The sequence below is a fragment of the Ixodes scapularis genome, unplaced genomic scaffold (genome assembly GCF_016920785.2).
Source record: "Ixodes scapularis isolate PalLabHiFi unplaced genomic scaffold, ASM1692078v2 PGA_scaffold2__306_contigs__length_199485367, whole genome shotgun sequence".
In the NCBI taxonomy this organism is placed as follows: Eukaryota; Metazoa; Arthropoda; class Arachnida; order Ixodida; family Ixodidae; genus Ixodes; species Ixodes scapularis.
Window position 1 is genome coordinate 68030940 of NW_024609857.1, and position 25168 is coordinate 68056107.

General features: G+C 45.7%; 2 protein-coding genes and 1 pseudogene across 2 annotated transcripts; all 3 read right to left on the reverse strand.

The window, feature by feature from the left end:
- Positions 1 to 8477: 8477 nt before the first annotated feature.
- LOC120847464 lies at positions 8478 to 9372 on the reverse strand. The gene is made up of 2 exons (XM_040219236.2): positions 8945 to 9372; positions 8478 to 8862 (listed from the first exon to the last, which is right to left on the reverse strand). Exons 1-2 carry the CDS (start codon positions 9370 to 9372, stop codon positions 8478 to 8480), a joined length of 813 nt encoding a protein of 270 aa, XP_040075170.2.
- Positions 9373 to 16722: 7350 nt separating this feature from the next.
- Positions 16723 to 18125, reverse strand: LOC120835988. The gene is made up of 2 exons (XM_040219244.2): positions 18086 to 18125; positions 16723 to 17485 (listed from the first exon to the last, which is right to left on the reverse strand). Exon 2 carries the CDS (start codon positions 17479 to 17481, stop codon positions 16723 to 16725), a length of 759 nt encoding a protein of 252 aa, XP_040075178.1. The 5' UTR covers positions 17482 to 17485; positions 18086 to 18125.
- Positions 18126 to 19426: 1301 nt separating this feature from the next.
- LOC115309823 lies at positions 19427 to 21614 on the reverse strand (annotated as a pseudogene).
- Positions 21615 to 25168: the final 3554 nt, after the last annotated feature.

Genomic DNA, 25168 nt, shown 5'->3' on the forward strand with positions numbered 1-25168 from the left:
CCATTCGATCCTGCACTGGTGACCACACCGGCTAAGAACCTCAAAAGGGGAAAAAAGGCAGGCGTCAGCTGTTCCATGAGGGTAACTCGGATGTAAGCAAAAACTACGGATTGCGTGCTTGTTTACAGATATTCCGAATGTCAGTACTTTGCACGACATAATTACTGCAGACACCGACCGAGCAATTGTTTAGCTATGGACTGGCGTCAGGAAGATTCCACTCCTTCAGCTGTATGAAGGGGCTCAAAACCTGCGATCGTGTGTGCATGCCAGCGGTGTAGAGTGCAGCTAGCATGGCGGCCAGCAACAGCTGTCTTCAAAACAATTGCAGACCAATAATGCACGTCTGTTCGCCTGGTGCCGGTTGCAGACCTGCTTCGTCCAGAGTTCAGTGAGCTACCCTCAGCACAGCATGCTGGAGGCAGATTATGGCAAAGTCCATGTGCTCTGTAACACAGCCCTCCGGCTGAGTCGCTACCGTGGGCGGACTATCGCGGCAGCAGAGGCACTCCCTCCACGTCGGCATGACGCTGCACCACTTACAGGGGCACTTGTGATTAGAACAAAATAGACGTTAGGCAAATGCTAGCTCAAAATAGCCTAGCGAAGTTGAGAAATCTGACGCACACGTCTTACCATGCTGTCGACGAAAGCCGCCACCCGTCTAGGTCGGGGCTGTCGACGAAAGCCGCCACCCGTCTGGGTCGAAACTTGGGTCAGGCGGAGCTGTCGAGTCCTCGGGGGAGAATTGCTGTTCTCTATGCTGTTTTGGAGACGTGCTCGCGTACGCCACAAGTCCAGCTGACTTGCTATACGCAAGCATCTTGCACTCGACGTCGCTCAGGCCGTCCACCCATGCCGCCATGTTGGTCGGGAACCGACGGGAGGGCGGGGAGAGCGGCGAACGCTGGGGAAACGGAAGCCAGAAGAACCCAACCGGAAACCAACGCCACTCCGAATGACGTCACAGTCGAAGATGGTGCTGCTTCAATGTTGAGTTGAGGGGTGCCAGAGATGTCAATTAATGAAAACTAGGGCAAGCAGGAAAGAATAGTTTTTGATTTTTTGTTTTATATGTAGCCGGGATCAACTCCTGCAATTGATTAGCCAAAATCCACAAATTGTTGCACTGCCCCTTAACTAAAAGAATTATTTTTTATTTGTAAAATTTTTATTTTCTTCTTTGAAGACGAAGAGCTTAGGGGCTGCTGCTGTTCCACATGCTTTCAGTCGCCCTGGAAGAAGAAATCAAGTTGGTTTCGAAATGTCTGGTTTCCTTTCAAGATTTGGTTGGAGCTTAATTTTTCGGACTTTAATTCTCACCCAGCCAGTCAGATTTCTGCCGAATATGTTTACCGTATTTGCACGATTCTAATGCGCCCCCGATTCTAACGCGCACGTCTCGAATATCCGGGTGTCAATTGACACCCGGATATTCGAAAAATAACTTGATGCCGATTCTAACGCGCAAGTAAGAAAAAGTCAAGGCTGAGCAGCACATACCTGATAAGAAGTATTTATACAGCACAAAAAAGAATACAAATTGACAGACTAGTCGTCGTCAGAGTCCGACGAGAGGTCCTTGTCACTTTCCACGGACCACAGGCAGTCGTCTTCGGTTCCGTCTAAGGCTTTGGAGATGCCGCACTTCTTGAATGAGTGGGCGACCATTGCCTGGGGAAGTGCCTTCCACGCGTTGAGCACCTACTTGGCGAGGTCGTTGAGTGCCGCTCTTTTGAGACGTCCTGCTGGCGTCAGAGCGTGCTCGCCGTTGATGAGCCACTCGTTGTAGGCAGCCCGGACGCGATCCTTTATTGGCGTGTTGAGGCACACGTCCAGTGGCTGGAGTTGAGATGTCATTCCGCCTGGAATGACAACGAGATCGGTGCGGCACGCCGCGAGCTTGTCCTTCACACGCTGGGTGATGTGACACCTGAAAGAGTCCAACACTAGCATGGACCGCATGGCTAGGTCAGCTCCTGGCCTCTTCCTCCAGACGGAGTCAATCCAATCGACCGTCAGGTCCGTGTCCATCCACCCTTTCGGGTCCACTCGGACGATCACATTCGCGGGGAATGCCACGTTTGCCGGCAAAGTCTTCCTGTTGAAGATCAAATATGGGTCCAGCTTGTGTCCGTCGGCCGTGCAACAGAGCATCGCTGCCACCCTGTTTTTCTTGTTGCCGGATGTCAGTATCCTCACTTGCATAGCGCCTTTCGTCTCCACCGTGTAATTTGACGGCATGTCAAAAAACATGGGCGTTTGGTCTGCGTTGCCGATTTGCCCAGCGATGTAGTTTGTGCGGCGAAGCATAATCACAAACCACTGGAATGCCACCAGCTTCTCGTAAGCTTCCGGGAGCTTCTGGCAGATGCTGGTTCTTCGCCTCAACGAAAATCCCTTCCGCGTCATAAACTTCGTGATCCAGCTCTGGCTGGCTTTGAAGCTGGTCCGTGGGATCCTGGAGCTCAGGGCCAGTTGAAGGGCTTTCACCTTGATGATGTCGGAAGATACGGGCAGCTGATTTGTGCGCAGTTTCTTGACGAAGTCAGAAAGTGCGCTCTCCAGTTCGGGGAAACGTCCTCGCTGAGGGCCATTAAAACCCTTCCTGGTGGCAAAAATGCGGTTTCTCTGTTTCTGCCACTCGTGAACACACGTCTCGGGGACACGGGACGCCGTTCGATTTCACTCTTTTTCGGCAAGCAGAATCACTTTTCGTTTGAACGAAGCCTCGTAGCGAAACCGCTTCTGCTTCTCCATTTTGAAGTTCGACAACGACAAAAGCAAAATGGCGAGGCAAGCGAAGGAAGAAAACATGTGACGACGTATGGATTGGATTGGATTTGGAGCTTACACAATCCAGTGAAAGCCCAGCGACCCAGTGTCCATTACGATGCGGGTAGCCATCTGACGCCAAGTTTATTTTTCCACTTTTTTTTTTCGGTTTCGATTGTAACGCGCATGCAATTTAGAGGACAATTTTTTCGGAAAAAAAGTGTGTATTAGAATTGTGCAAATATGGTACTTTCAGATCTTCTCTTTAATTGGCTATGGGTCCAGACAATTTGGTGCGCCTGTATTAAATCCTCTGAAAAAAAAAAAAAAAAATTTGAATCTGAATTTGAGAGTAGTAGCAAAAGTTAAAAGAAAGAAGGATGCTTACTGCATTGGCTATAGGGTACTACAGTGGAACCCGTTTATAACGAACTCTGTAAAACACTACTTCTATTTCTTTATATCAAGTAGTTTATGAAGATATTTGTGTATTATGAATCAGTTATACACGGGTTTCTAGACATCAAACAGCAAAAAACAAAATGACACTTACCGTTCAAGAAATTAATTTATTGGGAACAATAACATATTCACATTTGCTGTCGGCATCTGGCCGTTCGCAGGCTTGGTTTTCGATGGTTGACTTGTTCTTTAGGATCATGTTCAATGGCGATCTTGAAGGTTGCAGCCACGTCCGATTTTTTCTCGCCGTGCTCGACATGGCGAACAACATCGACCTTGTCAGGAAGCGGCAGCACTTGCTGCTGCTTCGTCGTCATTATTCCAGCGCACTGCACGCACAACTGGCACAACCATGCCGAACAATCACAAGTGGCAAAGACGACGTACGACGTGCTTGCGCAATGACACGCTATAGGCCCTGGATGTGAGAAGGATGGCATGGCCACGGTGCTCAGATCGCCAGCTCCGTTTGCAGCTGTTCGCTTGCTACCAGAGTCGAAGGAAGTGACCTCTCTTTTTCTCTTTTCCTCGTTCGTTCATGCGAGGCAAGGAGCAGGCGAACCGGTTCTGCATTGCGAGGAAGCCAGACTCCTCTGCGGGTGCTGAGATTTGCTCCGTTTTTCTGATATTCACGAGCTTCAAAAGTTTGATATACCCAATGTCCGGTTCGTTATGCGAGATATATTTTGCATAAATATCGATCAGAGATTTTTCCGTGTTCGATACAGCAAATGATTCACTGTGTCAGAGTTCGTTATAATTGGGTTTCACTGTGTACTCAACCTGTGTAGCAGTGGCAAGCGAGTTGCAATGCTGTGCAATTAGAGCTATTCATACTGGGTAAAGAAGAGCAGACCTCAACAGGCCCGTGAAAATTAGCATCGGGCCGGGCTGGGCCAGCTGTCAGAAATAGATAACGGGCCGTAGGCGAGCCCAGGCCCATGAGACAGTGGGTCGGGCTGGGCCGGGCTTCTAAACATTGTCCCGTGCAGACCTCTACAAGGCAGTACCCAACAAGCAATCGTTGAACTCCGGAAAGATTCCAGGTTTGATCGTAGTTTTTGCACTATGTTCAGTTTAAGGGAGTCAGAAGTGTTGTGTCGTGTCCTCACGCCACTGACAATTGATATAGCCAATATTGCGCATGTGCTTCAATGGGATTAAAAGGGCATCCCGCATGCTATCGAGCGTTCATCTCGCTGGAGCTACGGTATCGTAAACATGGTTTAATAAATGTCGCTGCCTCCCAGAAACCTACCTGCTCTTTCATGGATGTTTGTACATAAGATTTGTGAAATAAAAGGTATACAGCCAAAAATAACACCAGATCAGTAAATTATGATGACACTATGCGCACAAGGAGACATGCAGGTATCAATGCCTGAAAGATCAGAGAAAAGACAAAATTCAAGCAGATGGAAGCATGAGTGCATAAGTGGCAATAAGAAGGAACCTTGCAAAAGTAATCGCAACTAAAAGCTCAGGCACCCCACACCTCATCCCAGTCGTCTTGACTTGGTGCAACCATGGCTTTAAACAAAGCGCTGGCGGGTTACCATTGCTGCCGTCGCTCGACGTCGAGTGGGTTTGGCAGACACGTCGCCATGTGGGAGGCCAGTGCACCTATGAGCTGCTGGAACGGGCTTATAAGTCGGCACGTACGGGGCCCACCTCCTGCTGCAGGAACAAAAAGATATCTTAAGATCATCCATGTACTATGCTAAACAGAATACAACAAACAGCAAAAACAACAAAATTTGCAGCAACTTGGGCGGTAAATTTGGTGTTCAGCACTAAACTAGGAGTGTAATGCAGAAAAGCAGCAATGTTCTGTTTGCACCACTGCTTCGTGCTAGGTACAGCCTCCGGCGATATGAAAGACCCACTGGGAGCGCGTGGCTGAGGCGGTGGCTGGCGGGGGCGCTGCGAGCGCTCCGGGCAGTTCCATTCTGCTTCGAGGGGAGGACGCTCATTCGGCACTCGGCACAAACTGATAAGCGCGTTTCGCTTTATCTGAGCCCGAGTGAGCGTCCTCCCCTCGAAGCAGAATGGAATTGCCCGGAGGGCTCGCAGCGCCCTCGCCAGCCACCGCCTCGGCCACGCGCTCCCAGTGGGTCTTTCATATTGCCGGAGAGTGTACTACCTTCACGCAGCAGTGAAAGTAAATGCTATAGAGGTTCAATGCATTTATTGACAACAGCCTTTTTATGGATTTTTTCAAAGATGTAGCTTACTAAGCACCCGAATCAAATTTACAGGTCTGAAATTGACAAGGTCTTCGAGAGACATCTATTGCCTATAAAAACAACACAAGAAAACATGCTCTCGTGTTGTCCAAAATCACAAGAAGCCGTTACAGCACTTTCGGTGGAAGTTTGCCAGTGGTCGTGGTGTGCACGCTCGTTCATTATCGTAGCTTTACCAAACTGTTATTTCTAAAAATTGTCTATTCTTTACCTGCCCGCTTCGATCTGGCTAAGGCATTGAACTGGCGTGCAGTCATGTATCACTACTGCGTGATGCACGTTAACGACCCCCAGTTCAAAAACATGCACCAGTTTGAGTGGCAAGGTAGCTTTCTTGAGAAGATTTGCAGCGTCGGCAGAAATCTGCTCCCCCACTCCAGCAGACAGGTACAGCACGACTGATCATCCCACTCTGATCACACACCGCATTATTTTGACCAAATATATGAATGGTTTACTCACCCGTGGCGTGTATATCCCGCTTTTCGTGTGATGACATATTCCACCTGGATTTTTCATTCTCCTAACATTTTTTTAGTTGTTTAACGTCCTGTGGATGGACATACGACTGTCAGCTATACTCGATGCAAAGTTTGTCCCACGCTTTGGTTTTAGCCTTCTTGGAGCTTTCGTTGGTTTTACGATTTTTAAGCTTAAGGATGTGTTTCTTGACTAAACTATTCAGCAGCCCTTTCTTTGTCTAGAAGACAAACTGCTCCTCCGTGGCATCTCCTCTGCTGCTTCGTCTATCACTATGCCATGCTGCGAGCAGTCGTATAACTACTCTTCAACCTTGAGCACCGATCGAAGGCAACCTTGAGCACGGATCAAAGACGACGAACGATGACACCACGTGTTCAGATCCAGACAGACCGCACGTGAACATGTAGACGGACGCTGTCCTGCGGGGCTGCCATGCGTGCGTTGCCAGACTGGAAAGCGCTGTAGTGTCTTTTCTTAATGCCGAAGGAGACAACCAGGTAATGAACCAAAGTGATTAACTTTATTTCACATAATGTAAGCCTCGTGCATCTGTCTTCTATGCACCGCCTTTGGGGCTCTTTACCAACGCATACCAGAGAGCGGGGATGTGGCGCCATCTGGTTTACTTGTTCGACACCACATTTCCTTTCTTGCTTTTAAAAATAAACTTCTCAGTGAAACTCCACTGCATAGTCCTTCAACTGGGGTGGCATTACATTCCTGGTTGATCGGACTGGCAGCTGTCTTCGCGGTGCTTGAGTGACCCGGCTGTTGATGTTTTCCTGTATTGTCTGGATATACCAGGGCTTGAGGTGCAGTCCTTTCTACCAGCTTCTCTGCGTTGAGTGTGATTGGCAGGTAAAGGGGTGCCCTGATTTCGCTGCGTATCAGCCAATTGTAGTGGCCCAGACGTTTTTCTTGTTTACAACACATTTGTGGAAGCGCGCACGTACAAGTCGAAAGCGTTGTAGAGGAAATTTCGGCCGTTGCACTGCTTGAACTTGGTCATTCTGTCACGTCCGGTTTTTGTACATTCCGTCGTGTCCTTGGAAGATGGGCCCCGCGATTGACGGCGTCAACAGAATGTAAAGATACCACTCACGGGCGCGCTAATTTTTCCTGCCGATGCATCAAAAAAACAGCCACTGCCTGGCCCCTCCAAATTTCTGGTGAGGTTCAGGTAGCGTATTGCATACATTTTTGGCAGGTATGATTTTCTGTCATGCTGTGCTCACATGCTGAGAATCTGCTTTTTGCCAAAATATGGGTGCCGTATTTTGTAGAGTGTGGCTTTTTCGCAAAAAGTTCTTTTCCCTTTCCTTTAATATTGCTTGCAATCTACCACATAGTCAAGCTTGTCTTACCTCTTCAGTTGCAAAGGCACCCTACAATTACATTCATGTAGAAAATCTACACATTTTTGGAACTTATAATTCAATTGACAAAAAGGTACTATAACTGGTAACCTTTATAATAATTGTTTATTTCTTCAGTGCCCCAGGACCACCGACGTGAATTCACACTGTCACCGAGACCTTGTGTGGCATCACTAGCACAAGGTTCAGTGCGTGCAAGTTCACTGTTGCTTCATCTTTTGATTCAGCGTCTGTTGTATCCTGACTGATGCTGAGTAAAGTTCCTAGATAAAAGACACACTTTGTATTTCTTAAAGTAGCAACATTCTCTGAAGTGCCGACTGCATGATGGTGCAGATTTTAGGAAGCAAATGGTGGCACAATGCATTAATACACTGAAAGGCACCATTTCGTTCCAACGAGAGGTGCTTCGTCATGCATGTTTAAGTGAATATATCAAGACCTTAATGCCAATCATCCTGCAGCGCCCTCTCATGGTCCATGCCTGCTTCAAGCATGCCTTTTCAATGTGTCTCTTTTCGTTGCAAAACTGGGGGGGCATGGTCAATAATCAGTAGCTAGAAACTGCCCCTCCTGATATAACTGGAATGTTGCTTGAGCCCGCTCTAGCAACACTGGGCTGTTGTCTTGTGTTCGGTGCCGGTGTCTTTTTCAGAGACTGGCCTTTTGCCAGTTTGGTTCGGTTTTTGCTGTCCTGAGACCCTGCCGTTGGAGTGCCGTGCTTTCTTCTGTGCGCCGCATTGTAGAGCTAAGACAGCCGTGAGTCAAAAGAAGCTTGCACAGTCAGCAGCTCATTGAAGGCGACCCTGCCTGGTTTCATGGGTTTCTTCGAGACGGCGAGCTTTCCTTTGAATGCTGAGCATGCTTGCTTGCAGAGATGAGACGGGCGGCGGCGTCATCCCAAGTCGAGAGTTGTTGAATGCAGTGAATGTCCTCTAGCCACACGTTGACATTTGCTTCGGCGAGCCCTTGAACTGTGGGAGGGATGAAGAGAGGTCTCAGGTGTTTTAACTGTCATTGACAGGCATGGAAGCTGCTGTAACAAAACCATAAGGTTTTGTAATATGATGGGATCCAACATCAAGGTGCCAACGGCAGGTGCCGACGCTTGGCCCAAGCTCAGTCGTGTGGCGACTCACCACTGCAGTATGTCACAATCCATGTCTTTGTCATCCGAGCTGTCTGTGCTAGAGTCTCCATCGGTCTTAATTATGAACCTATCGATGGTGATGTCCATAAGTTCGTGATTTATCCACATTTGCTCTTCCACTCTGGCGACGTGATGTACATAGCTTGACCAGTTCTCAGCAGTCACTTGCTGGAGAGCGACTGGAGTCAATGCTTCCACATCCGCAAGCTTGAAGGTGACGTTCTGGCTTGCGATGTAGCCCTTAATTTGACTCCACACTAGCTCAGTCAGATTGAGGTCGCAGTGGTAAGGCGGCAGACGGAGAACCACGTGTCCATGCTGCTTTGCTATTGTGTCCACGCGACATTTCTCCAGTTCCGGCCCTTTGACTCTCCATTTTCACAAGGTTCAGCAGCTCTACTTTCAACATTGTAGAGTCCCAAGTAACTGCACGCAGCGTCAGTCAGCCTTGCACATCCTCCTTCAGCGTGCTGCTCGGAGAGGCATAGACCTTGACGGAGTGACTAGAAGCGTTGTCCATGACAACCATGCTGTGGGCCTTGATGTTGGGCAGCAAATTTTCTGTGAACCACTTCTCGAATCGCTTGCTGTCCATTTCCGGGTGATAGTCACCGGTGCCCTTCTTGGCCCAGAACACTTCAGCTGCGCCTTGCACGAAGCCCTCTTCACTGCCAGCATGTAGGATGATGACGCGGCCTCTGTTCCTGGATGGATTCCTGAGTCCAAGACTGAGGCCTCTATTGTAGGTGTCTCTTGGTGTCTTCACGGTTGTATCTTTCCACACTTTGGAGTGAGTGTGCCCTGCATTTGCCCGTGTTTCATCCAGGAAATAGATGAGGCGCCCTTCTGCTCTGTATGCTTTGATTGCCCACAAGTACATTGCACGCCACAGAATAAGGTCTGTTCGCTCCAGCAGGGTGGAGTTCCGACCTGGCTTCTTGAAACGAAAGCCTAGGTTCTGCAGTGCTCTCCACAGAGTAGATTGGCTGACCTTGGTGAAAGAAGCATCGCCGTGGACATCCTCCAAGACCTGCGTAAGGAATTAGAAAAACAAAACTCACAGTGTGCAATTTTGACAACAAACTTAGGTTGGTCTGATTAGGAAACATTTGGACATGAGATACATCTTTATGTCTACTACCTGGCCTCAAAGACAAACTTAAACGCTGTTTTTCAGCGTGCATAAATAAACTGCATCACAGAAAGTCGGAAGTATTCTAGAATATGATGCCTCCGTTGATGACAGGATGCAAAAGCTTGAGGACATGACGTTACCTGTATCAAAAGCTACAAGATAGAAAGAAACACCTATGAGGGGCCCCGACCATAAAAAGGAACAGGCTGAACATGTCTTGTTTGCGTCACTTCGCGCAAATTGTGCCACCAGTAGCAGTTGCAAATAAATTGCTGCAAAATGAGCCTTTGCTTTTAAAATCGAAGTGAGGGCTAATTTCACAGCAATTCTGTTGTCCCGCTTACTCTATTTGTGCAATGTGATGCAAAATGCGTTTGTCTGTTTCTTTCCATGATCGGAATCTTTAATGGATACTTGTTCTCCAACTTTTGCATCCTGTCACCTCTGGCATATTTTCAGCTTTCTGCGATCTTGTTTATTTATGCGAACTGAAAGACAGCATTTCTGTTTCTCATTCTGGTTATGTACGTAGAGGACTATTGAGAGGCAAAACCAAACTTTACAAAGTTCAGCATTGAGCCAATAACGAAACGTTGCCTACATAAAACTTAAGGAAGAATCCTTCTTGCACCATTTTTTTTTAATTCTTCTGGTTCAGTGCACTCATTCATATCATTTTCGGCTACATTGTTATGCTCCGTTTGACCACAAGTACGAGCGGAGTGAATGCTACGGGCATGAGCATGCAGTCTGGAACATAGCTTGCACTGCACGAGCGCGTGTCCGAGCAAACCCACGGTGCGCGGTCTCGTATTTCTAACTTTGGCTTCGCTCGTATGCTTGCGACTTTAGAATGCACAGCACACGGTCGCTGAGCCTGAATGACACGCAGCAAACTCCTGAAATACTCAATGAGGAACGCTTCTTACTTTCAGTAGAGGAGGGCCCTCGTTCTTGTAAAAGTAGCCGTGAATGATGCCTCGGTGTGCTTGAAGATGAAATGAGTCCAGAGCTTCTGGAATTGCCGGAGACATTCTCTTCTTGGGCCGCTTCAGGGATGTCAGCAAACACGCACCGTCAGATTTTGTTGGCTTCAAGAGAGCGCCAACAAAGCCTGCTTCCATGTGATGATGTTGACTGTCCAACACCTGTCAGTACGAAGGTTCGTTTGACAACTTCGCGGTATGATGCAGCCGGAGTCTCCTGCTGAATTCGAAAGTAGACATTCATCACGACCTCTTGTGCCTGATGCCCAAACGTGCCTTTGTGAAAGAATGTTTTGAAGCAACTCGGCTATTACGGAACGAAATCACAGAAAAACCGGGCGCTGCAGCCGTGTTGCCAGCAGATGTACTGTGCGCCTAGAACTTAACGCTGCCACGACATTTGCCATTTCTGACAGTCCCTGCGGCGGCCGATTGAACTATCTGAAGAATGTTTGGGTTCCCTATTTCTATCCCATCCTCGGAACGCATCCCGAACGTTTTGGTGACAAATTTAACACTAAGTACCCAGTGGCGGCGTTAAGTTTGGGGTGCACGGTACGTGTTTTCACCAAATCTTATGCATTTACATATATTAATGAAAACATAAACTTCAGATATTTAATTTCTTTAGTAGCAAATCATTCTCAGCAGTACACACCTGGAATATTGTGCATGTTTACGCACAAAACAGTTAAAAAAAAAAAACTTTTGCAGACTACTTTGTGGCGCATAAGAACACTCTTCTCAAAGTCACGAACTTTGGCTGTGCTCGGACGGAAGCTGAAACGAAGTATAGTAGGTATTTGACAGCCAGGTCTTCAGGGACCTCACAGTTGGTAAATTTAATACCCCTGATAGAAACATTGACTTTTGGACCATGGAAGTATGGGTTCATAACAAACTGTCTCCATTCCTGTGACCACCTCCTTTTATTGTTTAAACCTTGCATGTTCCATGTGTAGACAGCAATTAAAAAAAAAAAAAAAAAGTTTCGCTGGCATTGAAGGCATCATTTTGGAAACCTTTTGAGATTTTTTTTTCTTTGCTAAGCCTTAACAGTGCCTTTCATGTACTTTGCATTATATCTCTGTAGGCATGTGATCCTCCATGAGATTCTTGGTGTGTACTCACAATCTTTGAGCCGTCCAGCCGCAGGTGAGTCTAGGAAAGAAATTGAATTACCGTAAAATACCGGGGGAGTAGCCCATCCCACTTTCACTGAAAACTCCATGGGTTAATCTAGACGTGGGTGCTTGTCCAATCAAATTGGTTGCTTAACATATAATTTTCAGAATTCCCAAGTTTGGGAAATGTTAATAGTGGGCCGCTAGAATGAAGAGAGCACTTCTGAGGTATTTTACGGTACTTGTTTTTTTTGGTCTACCTGTATGGGATGCCTGACCATGATTGTATGAAAAAAGTGAACATATAGTTTTGTATCTCCTTTCAAAGAATGGTACTTCAACTCTTTAAATCACAGTTTGGAGTATTTTATTCTTAAAGACTCCAAACTACATGCACCTTTCATGTTTTTCCTCCTCCTCGAATTGCCTCCACTACAAAAAAGGCAGTTATTTAGACTTTAATTGCATAGGTGGTGTAAGGGCAAAATAAAGATCCATGATGATGTATCATGACCGTAGGAAACTAAGCAATGAAATTAGAAAACCTCATTGCTTAGCATAGGGGTAGGAAAGTACAAAAGCTCATCTTCCCGTGGCATTGGGTGTCCATCATGAACTTATATGAATTTATAATCTCATTGCTTAAACTTAAAAGAGCGGATGCTAGATAAAACAGTAAATAGTTAGAAACCAGTATCAGGAGCTCCTCCTTCATCTCCAGCTTGAGAGCTTGACTTCTTGCAAACAGACCCATGCATTGCTGACAACTATCCGGAATAAACAACTCGCCGCAACAAATTTATGCTTCCTTTCAGGCAACATCTGTTCACAATCTTGGTATTAATAGTGTCAAAACACAGTTCACGCCTCAAGGTACTTGAATGGGTAATCCTAAACATACATAGTATTTTGTTTTGAGATTTGAAACTATTGCAGCCTTTTACTAAAGTGGAATTACTAATATTCACTATCCCTGCAGCAGTTGGGTGCTGCTATCGCAAGCCTTCAATCAGAAACAAGCTACTGAAGAAAACTGAAACAGCGTACCTCGTCGGTTGGAATCCGGAAGAACTTGAGTCCAAGCTTTCGTCAGTAGTTGTTGCACCATGTGGTGTAGCAGGCTGCAGTCGCTGTAGGAGATGGGTCGTTGTAGATACTCATGAAACTCCCGTGATCGTCTCTAAGCTGTGACTGGAGGTCGTTCAGCGCAAACTTTCGCTGGCCTAGTTGTCGATATGAGTACTTCTAGTACACGTGGTGGTAGCGCTGTAAGCGTCATTCGGCCATTTGCTACAATAGTTGGGCTGTTGAATATGTTTTATATTAAGCAATCCAAGTATTGTAGCAAATGGGTGAACGACAGTAACCTTGAAAGGTAACCGTGAAAGCATTTGGCAAGTGCCATGGCATCCTCCCACTGCAGGGAGCTCCTAAGATGGAGCAGGCATTTGCTGCAAGCTTCCTGTTGTCTTATATGCCTTACATTTGTCTACAAATTTTGTTGTTTCAACCTTTTTTGAACACGATTATGAATACCGTAATACCCCGAGACATCGTCCACCACCGAGACATCGGCCACCCCACTTTGTGGGTGAATATAGAATTTTAAATAACACTGAGTGATCACCCACCCCTAGAAGTACCCCAACGCGGACTTTGTGATCTGCGAACATTCATCCTACCCGAATGACGCAGCCCCGGACCTTGCGGTTGGAGGACATGTGTGCAAAGTAAAACGAGGGAGGGAGAGACACTTTACTTTCTTAACGCATTTCCTCCCTGATTTTCGTGGCCCCGAATTTGTTGTACATGCGTGCAAAAAGAAAACTATGAAGATAACAAAATTAAACTTTGTCTTGCTCATAAAGGCCCTCGTTTAGACAAAAAACAAAACAAAAAAACATTGGGAAGGTAACACAAGCATTAACCCATTCAGGGATCACGAGGTCAGCGAATGCCCCATCCTGAGCCTAGATTCACGAAGAGCTTCTTAGGTTACGACAACTTAGCTAAGAAGCTCATAAGTTAAAAACATTGTAAGAAGAGGAGAAATCGGTATTCACAAACATATTTTTAAAGGGAAACTCCGCTCAATTCCAAAAATTTTAGGCTTATTTGCAATTTTATTTCCCAAAGCACTACTAAACAGCTCTACGGCTTCGAATTCGCGAAATGTGTAATATTATTTGTGTAATCTTAATTTAAACATTAGCAGATACCGAAACTGAAACTTCGGTTGCGTCAGGCCACATTGGTCTCGTGTCATCAGAGTCATGGCCACATCTCGTCAAACCACGTGGTCTTGTGACGTTCGGGGGGTCAAGGTACAGGGCATGTGACGCGGGCAGGCCATTTAGGATGGCGCAAAAAGTGACGGCTCGGGGGACAGGGGGAAGGGGAGAAGACTAAAAAATAGAGGGGGAACGGAGAAACCGTACATGGAAAACAAGTTGGGACAGGTCGGGAGGAAGCGAGTCCGAGTGGGAAGACGCGCCGAGAAAAGTGCCAGGGAGCGTGCTGCAGAGCGCGGGAAGCAACGCACCAGAGAAGCACAACCGAAAGGCCTCCCGCTGGCGTCAGCGCCCCAGGCCCCCAAGCCCTGAGAAGCTCGTTGCCTCAACTGCAAGGTCATTCGCTAGCGTCAGCACTTCAAGCCCTGGAACCCTGTGAGCCCGACCAGAGAAACACAGCGGCCACCCGCTGGCGTCAGCGCCCCAAGTCCCCGAACTCTCCGAGCCCTATGAAGCCCGGATCACCTCAATTGCAAGGCCATCCGCTGGCGTCAGCGCTCCAAGCCCCAGAACTCTGTGAGCACCGGAGCCAACTCGCCCATGCACTAGCGCAGTGACGGACAGCCCAGGACACCACCTCTTCAGAACGCCACGACGGTCGGTGAGCTGCGGGCGGCACCAGCACCGACTCCTATTATTATACAGTAAATATTGTTTTCACCTCGTCTCTCCTCACCTCAGCGTGGGCCCACCACGGCGCGTCTGTGCCTCCCCGTAGGGGAGGCACAGACGCGCTGTGGAGAACTGTACAACTATTGAAGGGTCCACACAATGGCTTTCTTTCGTTTGGTTTACCACAACCAGACTATGAAAAAACATGACATCTTTCTTCGAAACACTGCAATTCTGCTGCTTTAATCGTGAAGCAAAGTGCAGACTATTCTCTGATGTGGAACCGTGCTCCACAGCGATGACATCTGCAGCGATTTGATGTTATCACGGTTTGGTTCAAAAAGATGGCAAGCTGCATGGTGAGGTAGCAACAACCTAATGGTGCATCGCTTAACCTCCCGACAATGTTCAACAAGTAAGAGTGTGACTGCACAGTTAGTTTCACAATTTCGTTTCCGTTTGTCGGGAAGGGGGGGGGGGGGGAGGTTTGCGCCACATAGGGGAGAGTCGGGAGGAATGGGACGCTTTTCACAAATGCATTTTTAGTTTTGTTTATTTTGAACGCAAAAAGATAGTTGATGGATTATAGTACAAGTCGAAACAAGCTGCGCAAATTCTGTGAAACACAGGTTACTGCCACTTCTAGAGCAACTGCAAAAAAATAGTTTCCAACAGCTAAAATCTGTCCCATTCCACCCGTCCCTTCGGGTGGAGTGGGACATCCTTTGGGAGGAATGGGACGCCAGTAAAATATCGGTCCCAACGTCTTCAGCGGACATTAAAAGCCGATAGTTCCACATCAAACTTGAAGCAAGCTTGCAGGCGCTTCATTCCCCCAATAGTTTTTGGCGCTGGCAGCTTCTTCACAATATTCGTTATTGGCACAGTCCCTATATCTTTCTGCAGAGGAAAGTAAAACTTTGAGCTCTCCTCTTTCTTTTGAAGGAACTGGACACTGACGTCAATATTGTCACTACTTTCGACTCTACCCGTGTAATAAACGTCAGATTTTTTCTTACCAAATCTGACAAGGACAAAATCGCCTTTTGTCACTTGAAAAGTTTTATTTGGGCAATCGGCCTCAGAAATGTCCCGCCTCTCATTATCGGAACCTGACATGTCACTGTCTGAATCATCAAATGCAATGGCAACAGTGTCGTCTTCCCTTGAAGAACTGAACTCCTTCTGAAGTCGCCGTTTCTTTTTTGGGCGGGTAGTGGCGACAGTCTTAGCTGTGATAAGCGCTCTTTTTTTCAGACTCTGTCGTGCCACCCTCTCTGCAGCTTCTTGTTCAATCGCATGCTTCTCGGGTGTATCCGTAATGACTTTTGTCCTACCTTTCTTCCTTCCTTTTTGCCCTGTCTTACGCGGTGCAGCCTTAGGGTAGGGCGTTAGGTCGCTCGGAACAATCCGGCTGGGAGATGCAGTTGACGTCGAGGCTGCGTTGGCGACAGTAGGTGGGAAGACATCTGTAGAGACGTTGCTAGCTCCATGGCCGTTTGTCTCAAAGTTCAAATCACTTTCCAGTCGGCTTGCGCTGTCCGTTTTCTCGGTGATGGTGGCCGTCTGTCGTGACACCTCTCCGCTTACGGACGTTAAGGGTCTGTCAGTGACTGATGACATCATGTAGTCATCCGAAGTGAAGGGCTCGCTATTGAAAGGCCAAATTCCAGTTTTCTGAAAGCCCGAGATTATGTTCTTTTGTGTCACCGTTAATACGTAGGCGGATCCAACTAGTTGTGCAACATTGTGGATGGAGATGGTCTTCCCGGGGTTATTTATGAGCCAATCATTGCAAGCAGCGTTGTACCGAGATTTAAATGGTCCGTACACGGACACATCAAGTGGCTGCAGGCGGTGGCTACAGTGTGGGGGAAAGGTCAGCAGGATGACTCCGCTCTCTTTGGCCTTGTTGATGGTGTTGATGCTCACATGGCTTTCATGATTGTCGAGTATTAAGAGAATTGGCTCCTCCTTCGAGCACTTCGTATGTCTCACAGTGTGCTCTAACGCCAGCAAAAACAGTTCGCTCGACATCCAGCCCGACTTGCTTGCCGAACCGAGGCTTCCTGCCGGGGCGCCTTACAGAAAAAAATCTTTAAACATCACGCGTGGGAAAATGAACACTGGTGGCAGGGCGTTTCCGATGGCATTGACAGTGCACAAAACAGTCACCAGTTCGCCGCGTTCTGCGGATGTAATCTGACCGATTTGCTTTTCTCCACGTGCTGCTACTACCTTTGGTGGGTTGTGTGCAGTTGTGAAGCCCGTTTCATCACAATTGTAGATGCGGTCCGGAGTTAGCTTGTATTGGTCGTAGACACTTTTCAGGTTTGAAAGGAAAGCATCGACGTTGTTCTTATTGAAGCTTGTTGCCCGACCCAGACTGGTCGCTTCTGGCGATCGAAGCGATAGCTCGGGATGGCGGTCCATAAAGCCCATAAACCAGTCTCTTCCAGCTACCTTCTTCTGTTCCCATGACGCCGGGCACTTCCTCTTTAAGGCTGTTGCAAACTCGTATGCCAGTGAACGAACTTGCATTCTCGTAAGCCCATAATGCATTTTGCTTGCTTTCAGCAAATATTCTTTCAAGAGTACTTCATCTTCTGTTGTGAAGACCATTCCGCAGACCAAATTGGACTTGAACATGATGCCACCTGTGTCACCGCATTCTCTGTACTTCTTCACTGCTCGGCCAAGCAATGATTTTGATATTTCAAAAGCTTCTGCTACGTCTCTTATACTTTTCTTTTCATCGCACACCAATCTCACAGCATCCAGGATCAAATTGTTCGATGTTTGAGCTCTGTCGGGATGCTTCCTCTTGTAAACCCGCGGCATCTTCCTGAAAATGGAAATGGATCAAAAATTGGCAAATTTAAATATTCACGCACACCAAGCAGCACGCTTAACATCCTTGCATGCACGTAGCAGCACTCATATTGCGGCCTATTATTCACGTGCTTATTCCGGGTTTCTCGCAAATGTGTACAGTAATCACACCTTTTTAGTGGAGAAACATTGCATTTTATGATGCCCCGTTGGTTTAGCGCGTCTTAACGTCAAGTGTCGCAGAAACAGCCTGTCTGGTATTTAACATCACGGCACCAAGCATTTGTACACTTTAAATAACAAATAAAAAAATAACTGCTTTCGGAACTAAAGCGGCGCAGCATTGAAGCTTATTCGCTAGACACAGCACCAGCCGTATGGTGGGGAGGAATGGGACACTGCCCCATTCCACCCGCGACTCAAATGTCCCATTCCTCCCCAGGTGGTTCGCCCAACGAAAAATACATTCAATGGCGAAAATTCTCTTGTTAGGGCTAAACTTGTTATTGCATGAAGCACGACCCTAACGCGTGTTTGCGAAGAAAAATTGGTATCAGCATAGGCAGGGTGGTTTAAAACTGAGGGAGGTGTAATTGAGTAAGCGGATACTTACTTTTGACACGTGAAAAACGAGAGTTGTAGTCAGAGAAAGCTCCGTTCGGTGAAGACGGCCACCATTACAGCCAGGCTATTGGTATGCTAGCGCCATCTTGTGAGCAGCCGGTGAACGTGTTTGAACTAACTCCTGGAGAGAAAAACCAGCTGTCCTATTCCTCCAACCGTCTCAAACCTCCCGACTCTTCCCTACTGATGCCTCGTTTGCTTTAGAAACAAGTCCTGCTGCCTTACTGCATTCCTGCAGCACTAGAACCATTCCTCCCGGTCGCCATATTGCTCGCAGAGAATCGTGAGAACCCAGTAGGGGAATCCTCTCAGCAGCACAGCACTCGCCGAGGGTGCCAGGAACAGAACATGACCGGACAGTAACGGGTTATGATGATGTCAATACAGAGGTAGATGTGGAAAACTGAGTGAAAGTTGAGAGGCACTACTCTTCAATTTAGTTATGTTTAGAGAAAGAAAACTAGCGACCGGAAGCACGAGAACAGCCAAGGAACACATTCCTAAATTATTCTGGAAGTTTGAAAAGCATTGCATGGCCACTTAAGCAGCTCATTCAGTCCTGAAGAATCCTGCTTAGGAGAGTTACGACCATTCATGCCTATTACAAAGTTCAGCAAAAATTACACTCACACTGAGGTCTAAATACATACATGGATGAAAAGGTTGACAAAGCTCGTTCAACCTTTCTGTAACTCGCTTCTGAGCGACTGTCAGGTGATTCGCACCTTTAAAGTCGGTCACATTGTAGACCTTTGACACAACATACACCTTTTGGCCCCCATCCACATCGGTGGCAGACAGAATCCTCTCTGCTCTCACGTACTGACCCCCTAGCCTCAAAGCAGTCGATTCTCGTTTCGATGGGAGTCGGTAGCGAGTGCTGTGCACAGTGTGGCCATCTATGTGCTCTCTGTCATACTCTACAACCTCTTTCACACTCCCCGAGGTCAGCTCACTAAAGTGTGCACAGACATTCTCAGGCACCTGTCTCGGCTTACCTAGAAGCTGAAAGCCATGTTAATTTCGTTGCTTTTTTGCGAAGAGGTACTCTTGGACCTCGTCGGAGGCCCTACTCCTTATTGAAAAAGAACTGTTGCGAAGTAGGGTATGCAACAGAATCTGAAATGGTACCCCATTTGATGACGACACCAGCTTTAGCAGATGGCCTATGTTTGATTCGTAAGCAAAGCAGGACAAGGCCCATAACGGGCCATAGAGGAGAACTGCTTTAGGAAGGTGTAGGAGTGTATGCACATTCGAAGTCATTTGTGCCTCACCTTAGAGGCACTCCATCATGACAACAAACACTATTAATTTTGATGTGCTCATGTCAACATCCTCTACTGTTACATGTGTTTTGCACAGCAAATACAATGCTGAAGTAAAGAGTTCGAAATGCTTGTAAAACTCTTTTGGCAGCACACGCTTTAAGCATGGCAGGCAGTAATAAAAAAATCCAGCACTGCCACTCAGCGGCCTTCCAGTACTTTCTGAGCTTAAGGGCTCGCGGTGGGCGATTGAAGCACTGAGGTGGCTTCAAGCCACATAGTCGTTGTTTCACGACTGTCTGCCGCGTCGGGTCCCCAATGTAGCAGTCCTCTCCAACCCCTGTGAACCATAGCTCAGCGAATTGGCGAGCAACGCCAAGCAATGCGCAATGCTTGTAGTCAGGGGTGAAACCCCAGACAAACCCTGGTACATTCAAGAGGGGCGAGGGTCCCTTAATACCCCGGACTGTGCGCTGAGTTGTCGCCGCAGCCAACATGTCCCTTGATATTCCCTGCTCTGTCCGGTCTTTGAAGACTCCTGCGCTGACGGTATACTTTATGCACCCTGCATGAATAAAAGTAAATAAGACCATTGAAGCCCTGGAAACGTTGCATTAATGTTTCATTGCTTTATCATTAACGCAAACTCCAGGGTGAAGGCACCATGGGCAGCCATAATATCCATTGAATTGCAGGACATTCTGCATAGCAGCCCTTGCTGGAGCATCTGCCACACAGCTGATGCAGTACACCTAAAAAAAGATGTTTGTCATTAACAAATGTCTATTTACTAAAACAATACATACTAGTTAACATCCTCAGATATGTCTAAAGCCCATGGCACCCTTAGAGATTGTCATGTTAAATGCCGCAAAGTAGAGCCCTAGAATTTCTGTCTTTGTGAAGTTCCAGCTTTACTGGTATGGTTCACAGGGCTGTAACGTCAACACTTACAGCGAACAATTTCCACTCTATAAAGGCTCCTGGGGACATCAATGAAACATTTCACTTCTTATGATCACTGAGGGGGTCTGGAAACCCTAGATAAGTTGAGTTTTGTAATATGTTGCAAGCCAACTGGTTACCTCTATAAAGCTGAATAGCACAGCAGAGGGAGTTTGCAAAATTGCGAAGTGGTCATTTGTGCAGCACTTAAATGGCCTTGCATTGGTGACATAAAATGCACTGGCATATCAAAACGAAGGAACTGGAATTTGCACAGCTGTCAAAAGACAGCTCGTGTTTGTAAACAAAGAAGACCCAATATTGTTGTCTGAGGTATTGAACCTTACAATTCAGCGTACACGGCAATTCACGTCAAACTTCTATTTTTATTAAACAAATTAATACTATGATCTTTTGTCACTATATGTTGCTACACAATTTTCCACTGCGCAGATTAACAGGAATTACAACACTTGAAAAACGGAGAGTATATGCATTTATATGAAAGATAAATCGCTTTAGGACTGAACGAGCACGATTGTAATGATACTGCTGTTAAGGAAGGGTAAAGCAAAAAGGACAGACAAGGGACCCCCTCACAACTGTTGTGAGATTTGTTCTCTCTGAAGCAATTTGTTGAAAAGAAAAATTATTTTTTTGGGTAAACTGCATGACTATAGTGCAGCAAAAGCAAGACAAATATTAAAACTACTTCGTGGTCTTTGAATTTTTTCTTCTGGCTTGACCATTCTTTTGTGCTCGTTTGCAGCTAGAACAGTGAAATGTATATCGCAGTGTCCAGACTGCCGTTCGCTGCTTTTTTCCCTTAACACCCGAGCATGCACAGAGAACTGCAGAGAAGGCAGGCGAGTACATGCATATATTGGAACTCGCTATACTGACCTTGTAAAAGATGTGTGCCTGCTTTGCTCAGCAAACTTCTAAAAGGAATGTGGTCATTAGTAGTATTTTTATCAGTTAACAATAGACACATCAAGTTAAACTTGTATAAATAAATTTCTTCTGTCAACCCACCAGATTGAGGAATCAATTGGCTTTTATTTTTTTATAATATCACTTAATTCTAGAAGTCAAATGGGCAAAGGTCAGCCTCACCTCTCTGATCCTCTCGTACGTTAGAAGAGCTAGCGGTGTCAACATCAGGACAGACGTCGCAAAGCTTTTGTCGTGGGTATACCGGGGTTGGAGCTTGTACTTTTGCATGTGCTTGTAGATGGCCTGTTGCAGGTGTAACAAGCGCCCGTGGCGCTTTGTGTCTGGCAACACCTTCTGAATGGCATTCATTGCAACCTGCTCAAACTCGTCAAAAAAAAAAAGAAAAAAAACTGAGGTTAGTTGATTTCCAGTGGCTTCCTCAACCAGATCTGAGAGGTGCTGAAACACAGTAAGTTCAATCCATCACTTGTAGCTTTGTAGAGGAGAAACTTTTTAGTGTTTATAATTTGCAGGGCACAGGCAGGTATTCTGTTGCCTTCCCAAGTCCTTAAAAATCAAGTTATCCATACAAATATTCTCTCGTCGTGTTATTTTAAAATAACAGTTCAAAATTAGCGATATTTTGCAGTGGACAGGAAAAGAATTCCAGTCCTCCTTTTTTTATGGATAAATGAGCTAAAAGTTAAAAATGACTATTGTAATATAAATTTGATTTAAGTGATAATTAATTATATCCTGATGGCAAAAGAGTGCACACGAAGCATGGACAGTGAACAGGAATGTACAGTTGTGCAGATACTAAGTAGCTCCACGTGAGGGAGCATTTTTTTCTGAGAAGTGCTTGACTGGTTGCTTACGTGTGAACTAGCGCTGATGTCGCGACTTGTCAATGTGGAGCAGATAGTGGGAGTCCATCAGCGCGAAGTGCCGTTTTCATTTGCGCCTGTGTTATTGTGGTCTGTTTGGAAGGGGACAGGATTCTCGAAATAGCAGATGATAACATCAGTTTGCATTGATGGGCTCCCCAGCTCCCCCCATCTGCTCCACATCGGCAAGTCTTTATGTCAGCGCTAGTTTGAACGTAAGCCACCAGTCAAGCGCTCCTCAGAGAGAAACGTCCACTCGCATTGAGCTTTTTAGTATCTGCATGACTGTACATGATGTATGAACACTGTGTCGCCATTGCGATCATGTCAATAAAAATTGGCTCGCACAAAATCAGTATGAAAGTTGTGTTATAAAAATGGAATTTAGAGCCATCACTGCTACATAAAGAACTCTGTTCTTTTTTCCACTATCCTTCGATTAAGTGTGCCATCGTACGATTGCAACCGACTACCAACTAACCCAGTGAACAGTGTGCTGGTACTATTATACTGTACACCATTTATTTTTGCCAAAATTTTAATACTGAGTAATAAATGCAGTCTGACTGCATAAATAATGAATGCACAAAATGTTGCTGTTCTCACTCATAAGAATGTACAGTGATCCCAATGTTTGAGTGGGCATGTACTATCTTGTTGATGAACATCCTATAGACAACTCTTCTTAAAATTAGTTCTACCATGTGCTAAGTGTAGTTTCAACAACTAGAAAAACAATCAGTAGTGCAGTTTATTGCTTGTTTGATAGGAGACAATGAGCCTGACTAGTATAGTCTTGTACATGCATTGTCACATGCAACAATTATCACTTTGCTGTCACAAGCATAATATATTTTACCATGCACATTTGTATTTTTAAAATTATAGGCAGGTTAGGGTTCCTTTGCATCCTGAATAATAAAAATATCAAGAACCATTTTCTAATAATGTGCCAGTGAAGTTGATTTTTGAGAAGTTATCTGTCGATGAAACAATCTGTTGATTACATTGCAATGTAGACATAATGGTTTGACTATGAATTACATTTGGCAAAACATCCGCCACAAACCTTCTTCTACAACATGTAATGTGTGCAGTGTGTCAACCAAAATGGTGTTTTCAAATTCCCTGACCTTTCCAGGCTTTCTCTGGCAATTTTATCAGAATTCTCTGACCGACCCCATAAAAGGACAGGACGTGTCTGGACTCTAAAGCTTTGTTTTTATGTGAAAAACACTGGTATATCTGACTACCAGCAGGCTGGTGTCCAAGTACTAGATCTTCAAAACTTGAACAAAGCAACTTTTGTTCGATTTTTGAGCGACGGGCTAACCTTGTCAGTCTATTCTGCATTATTATTTGCTGAATAAATGTCTGGTTTTAAATAAACCACTGTACAAACAAGTTAGTGCAAGTGCAAAAAGAGAAGTTTGTTTTAGCGCGAGCATTTCAAGAAGATGCCATTCAGGTACTGCCAAGACTAGTTTCTGAGCAGGAATTTGTGGCGGCATGCCAGTTAAATTGCATGCAACATGTTTCACACCACAGACGCCTTGTTTGCAGTCGCTCAGACAAAGGAAAGCTTAGTTTCTTTGACCAAAGCTGATTGGGGTGGAAATTACCTGAATTTTTCTTGTCTTTTCTACACTCACCAAATTCCCTGTCAATTAAGGCTTTTTTTGTTTTCCAGGTTGGTAGGCACCCTGTGTATAGCACAGGATTGCTTATGTTCCCAAAGTGCTATTTTCACAGGAGTATGTAGTTGAGAGAGTGGGGAAGGGGCTTATGGTCTTCAGCCAGGCCAGCCCTCCCAAAATCTAGGTGACCTTGTATGCATTATGTCTGAGCCTCCTTTAAACGGAGATCAGCTCTCGCCTCTGCCAGAGGCTCGCATTTCGAAAAGAGGCCTCTTAATACCAGCCCAAAGCAAAACTAACCTTAAAAAGGCGGATGTATGCAGACTCGGTCTTTCACATCATTAGGACATACACCAGTGACACAGATTTGTGGTTTTGATGATAATCTTCAACCCTTGTATGAATTGTGTAGGGCTGGGAAAACATCCTGCGGATGGTCTTAATTGTCCCATTGCCGAGCAGGGTGACTGCCTGAAAAGTGGGAAAATACTTAAGATTACTAAGGCATTTACCACTGGTTTAAAATAAAAAAAGGTGGGAAAATAAAATTAAAATTTAATAGAAAGCTTAGTCGAAAAGTTAAAAAGAAAGGGATTAGTTTAACACAAATCTACACTCTTCGGCATCCCTTAATGCCGATGATAAAAACCCTTCATAAAAAACTCTCCAGAAAGCAAAAAAAGTGAGACTATTGGAGAATGGGTGCAGTCATCTCCAAGCTCATGTATGCTTCAGTTGTTTTTTTTAGCTTCAGCAGTGCTTCAGCTGTACACTTTTTGACAATGTAATCACTAGGCGATTTTGTCGTCATTGTGGAAGGTGCCAGTGAAATACTTGTACTTTGCTGCTGTCCCCTATGTTTGTATGTTCCCTTGAGGCCACCTCTGTACATCTAAGTTCTTGTTACTTGCGCTGTTTCTCATCCAGTTCCCACACCAACGGTCAGAAACCATGGAGGTGGATATAAGTATGATATTTGTGGAGTCCTATAGAAAAATGGTCTTGCCAGTTGGAAAAGCAATATCATACTCGATTTTCTCATAGACTAATCAGTTCTTCTGGGCTACTGGAGCGAAATTTATATTGAATATGTTTGTGATAGTTTTGTGGTAGATGTACTGTGCAGGACACAGTGAGCAGAAATGCTCAACCACCGGTTTTATGTATTATTTTATGGCCTTTAGGAACCGCACATGGACGAAATCAGACTGCGAGAAAGTACTCTTTAGCAGTCACATGTATGAGTTGAATACAAGAGAGTGCCTATCCTATACTTCAGCTATTGTGCATATATGTGCACATCAAAGTGTAAGAAATGTTTTACATGCACCAAATCAATGACCCAAATCCTGGACTTTTTTGTGAACAGGGGATGATAATATTTATTATTATTTTTTTT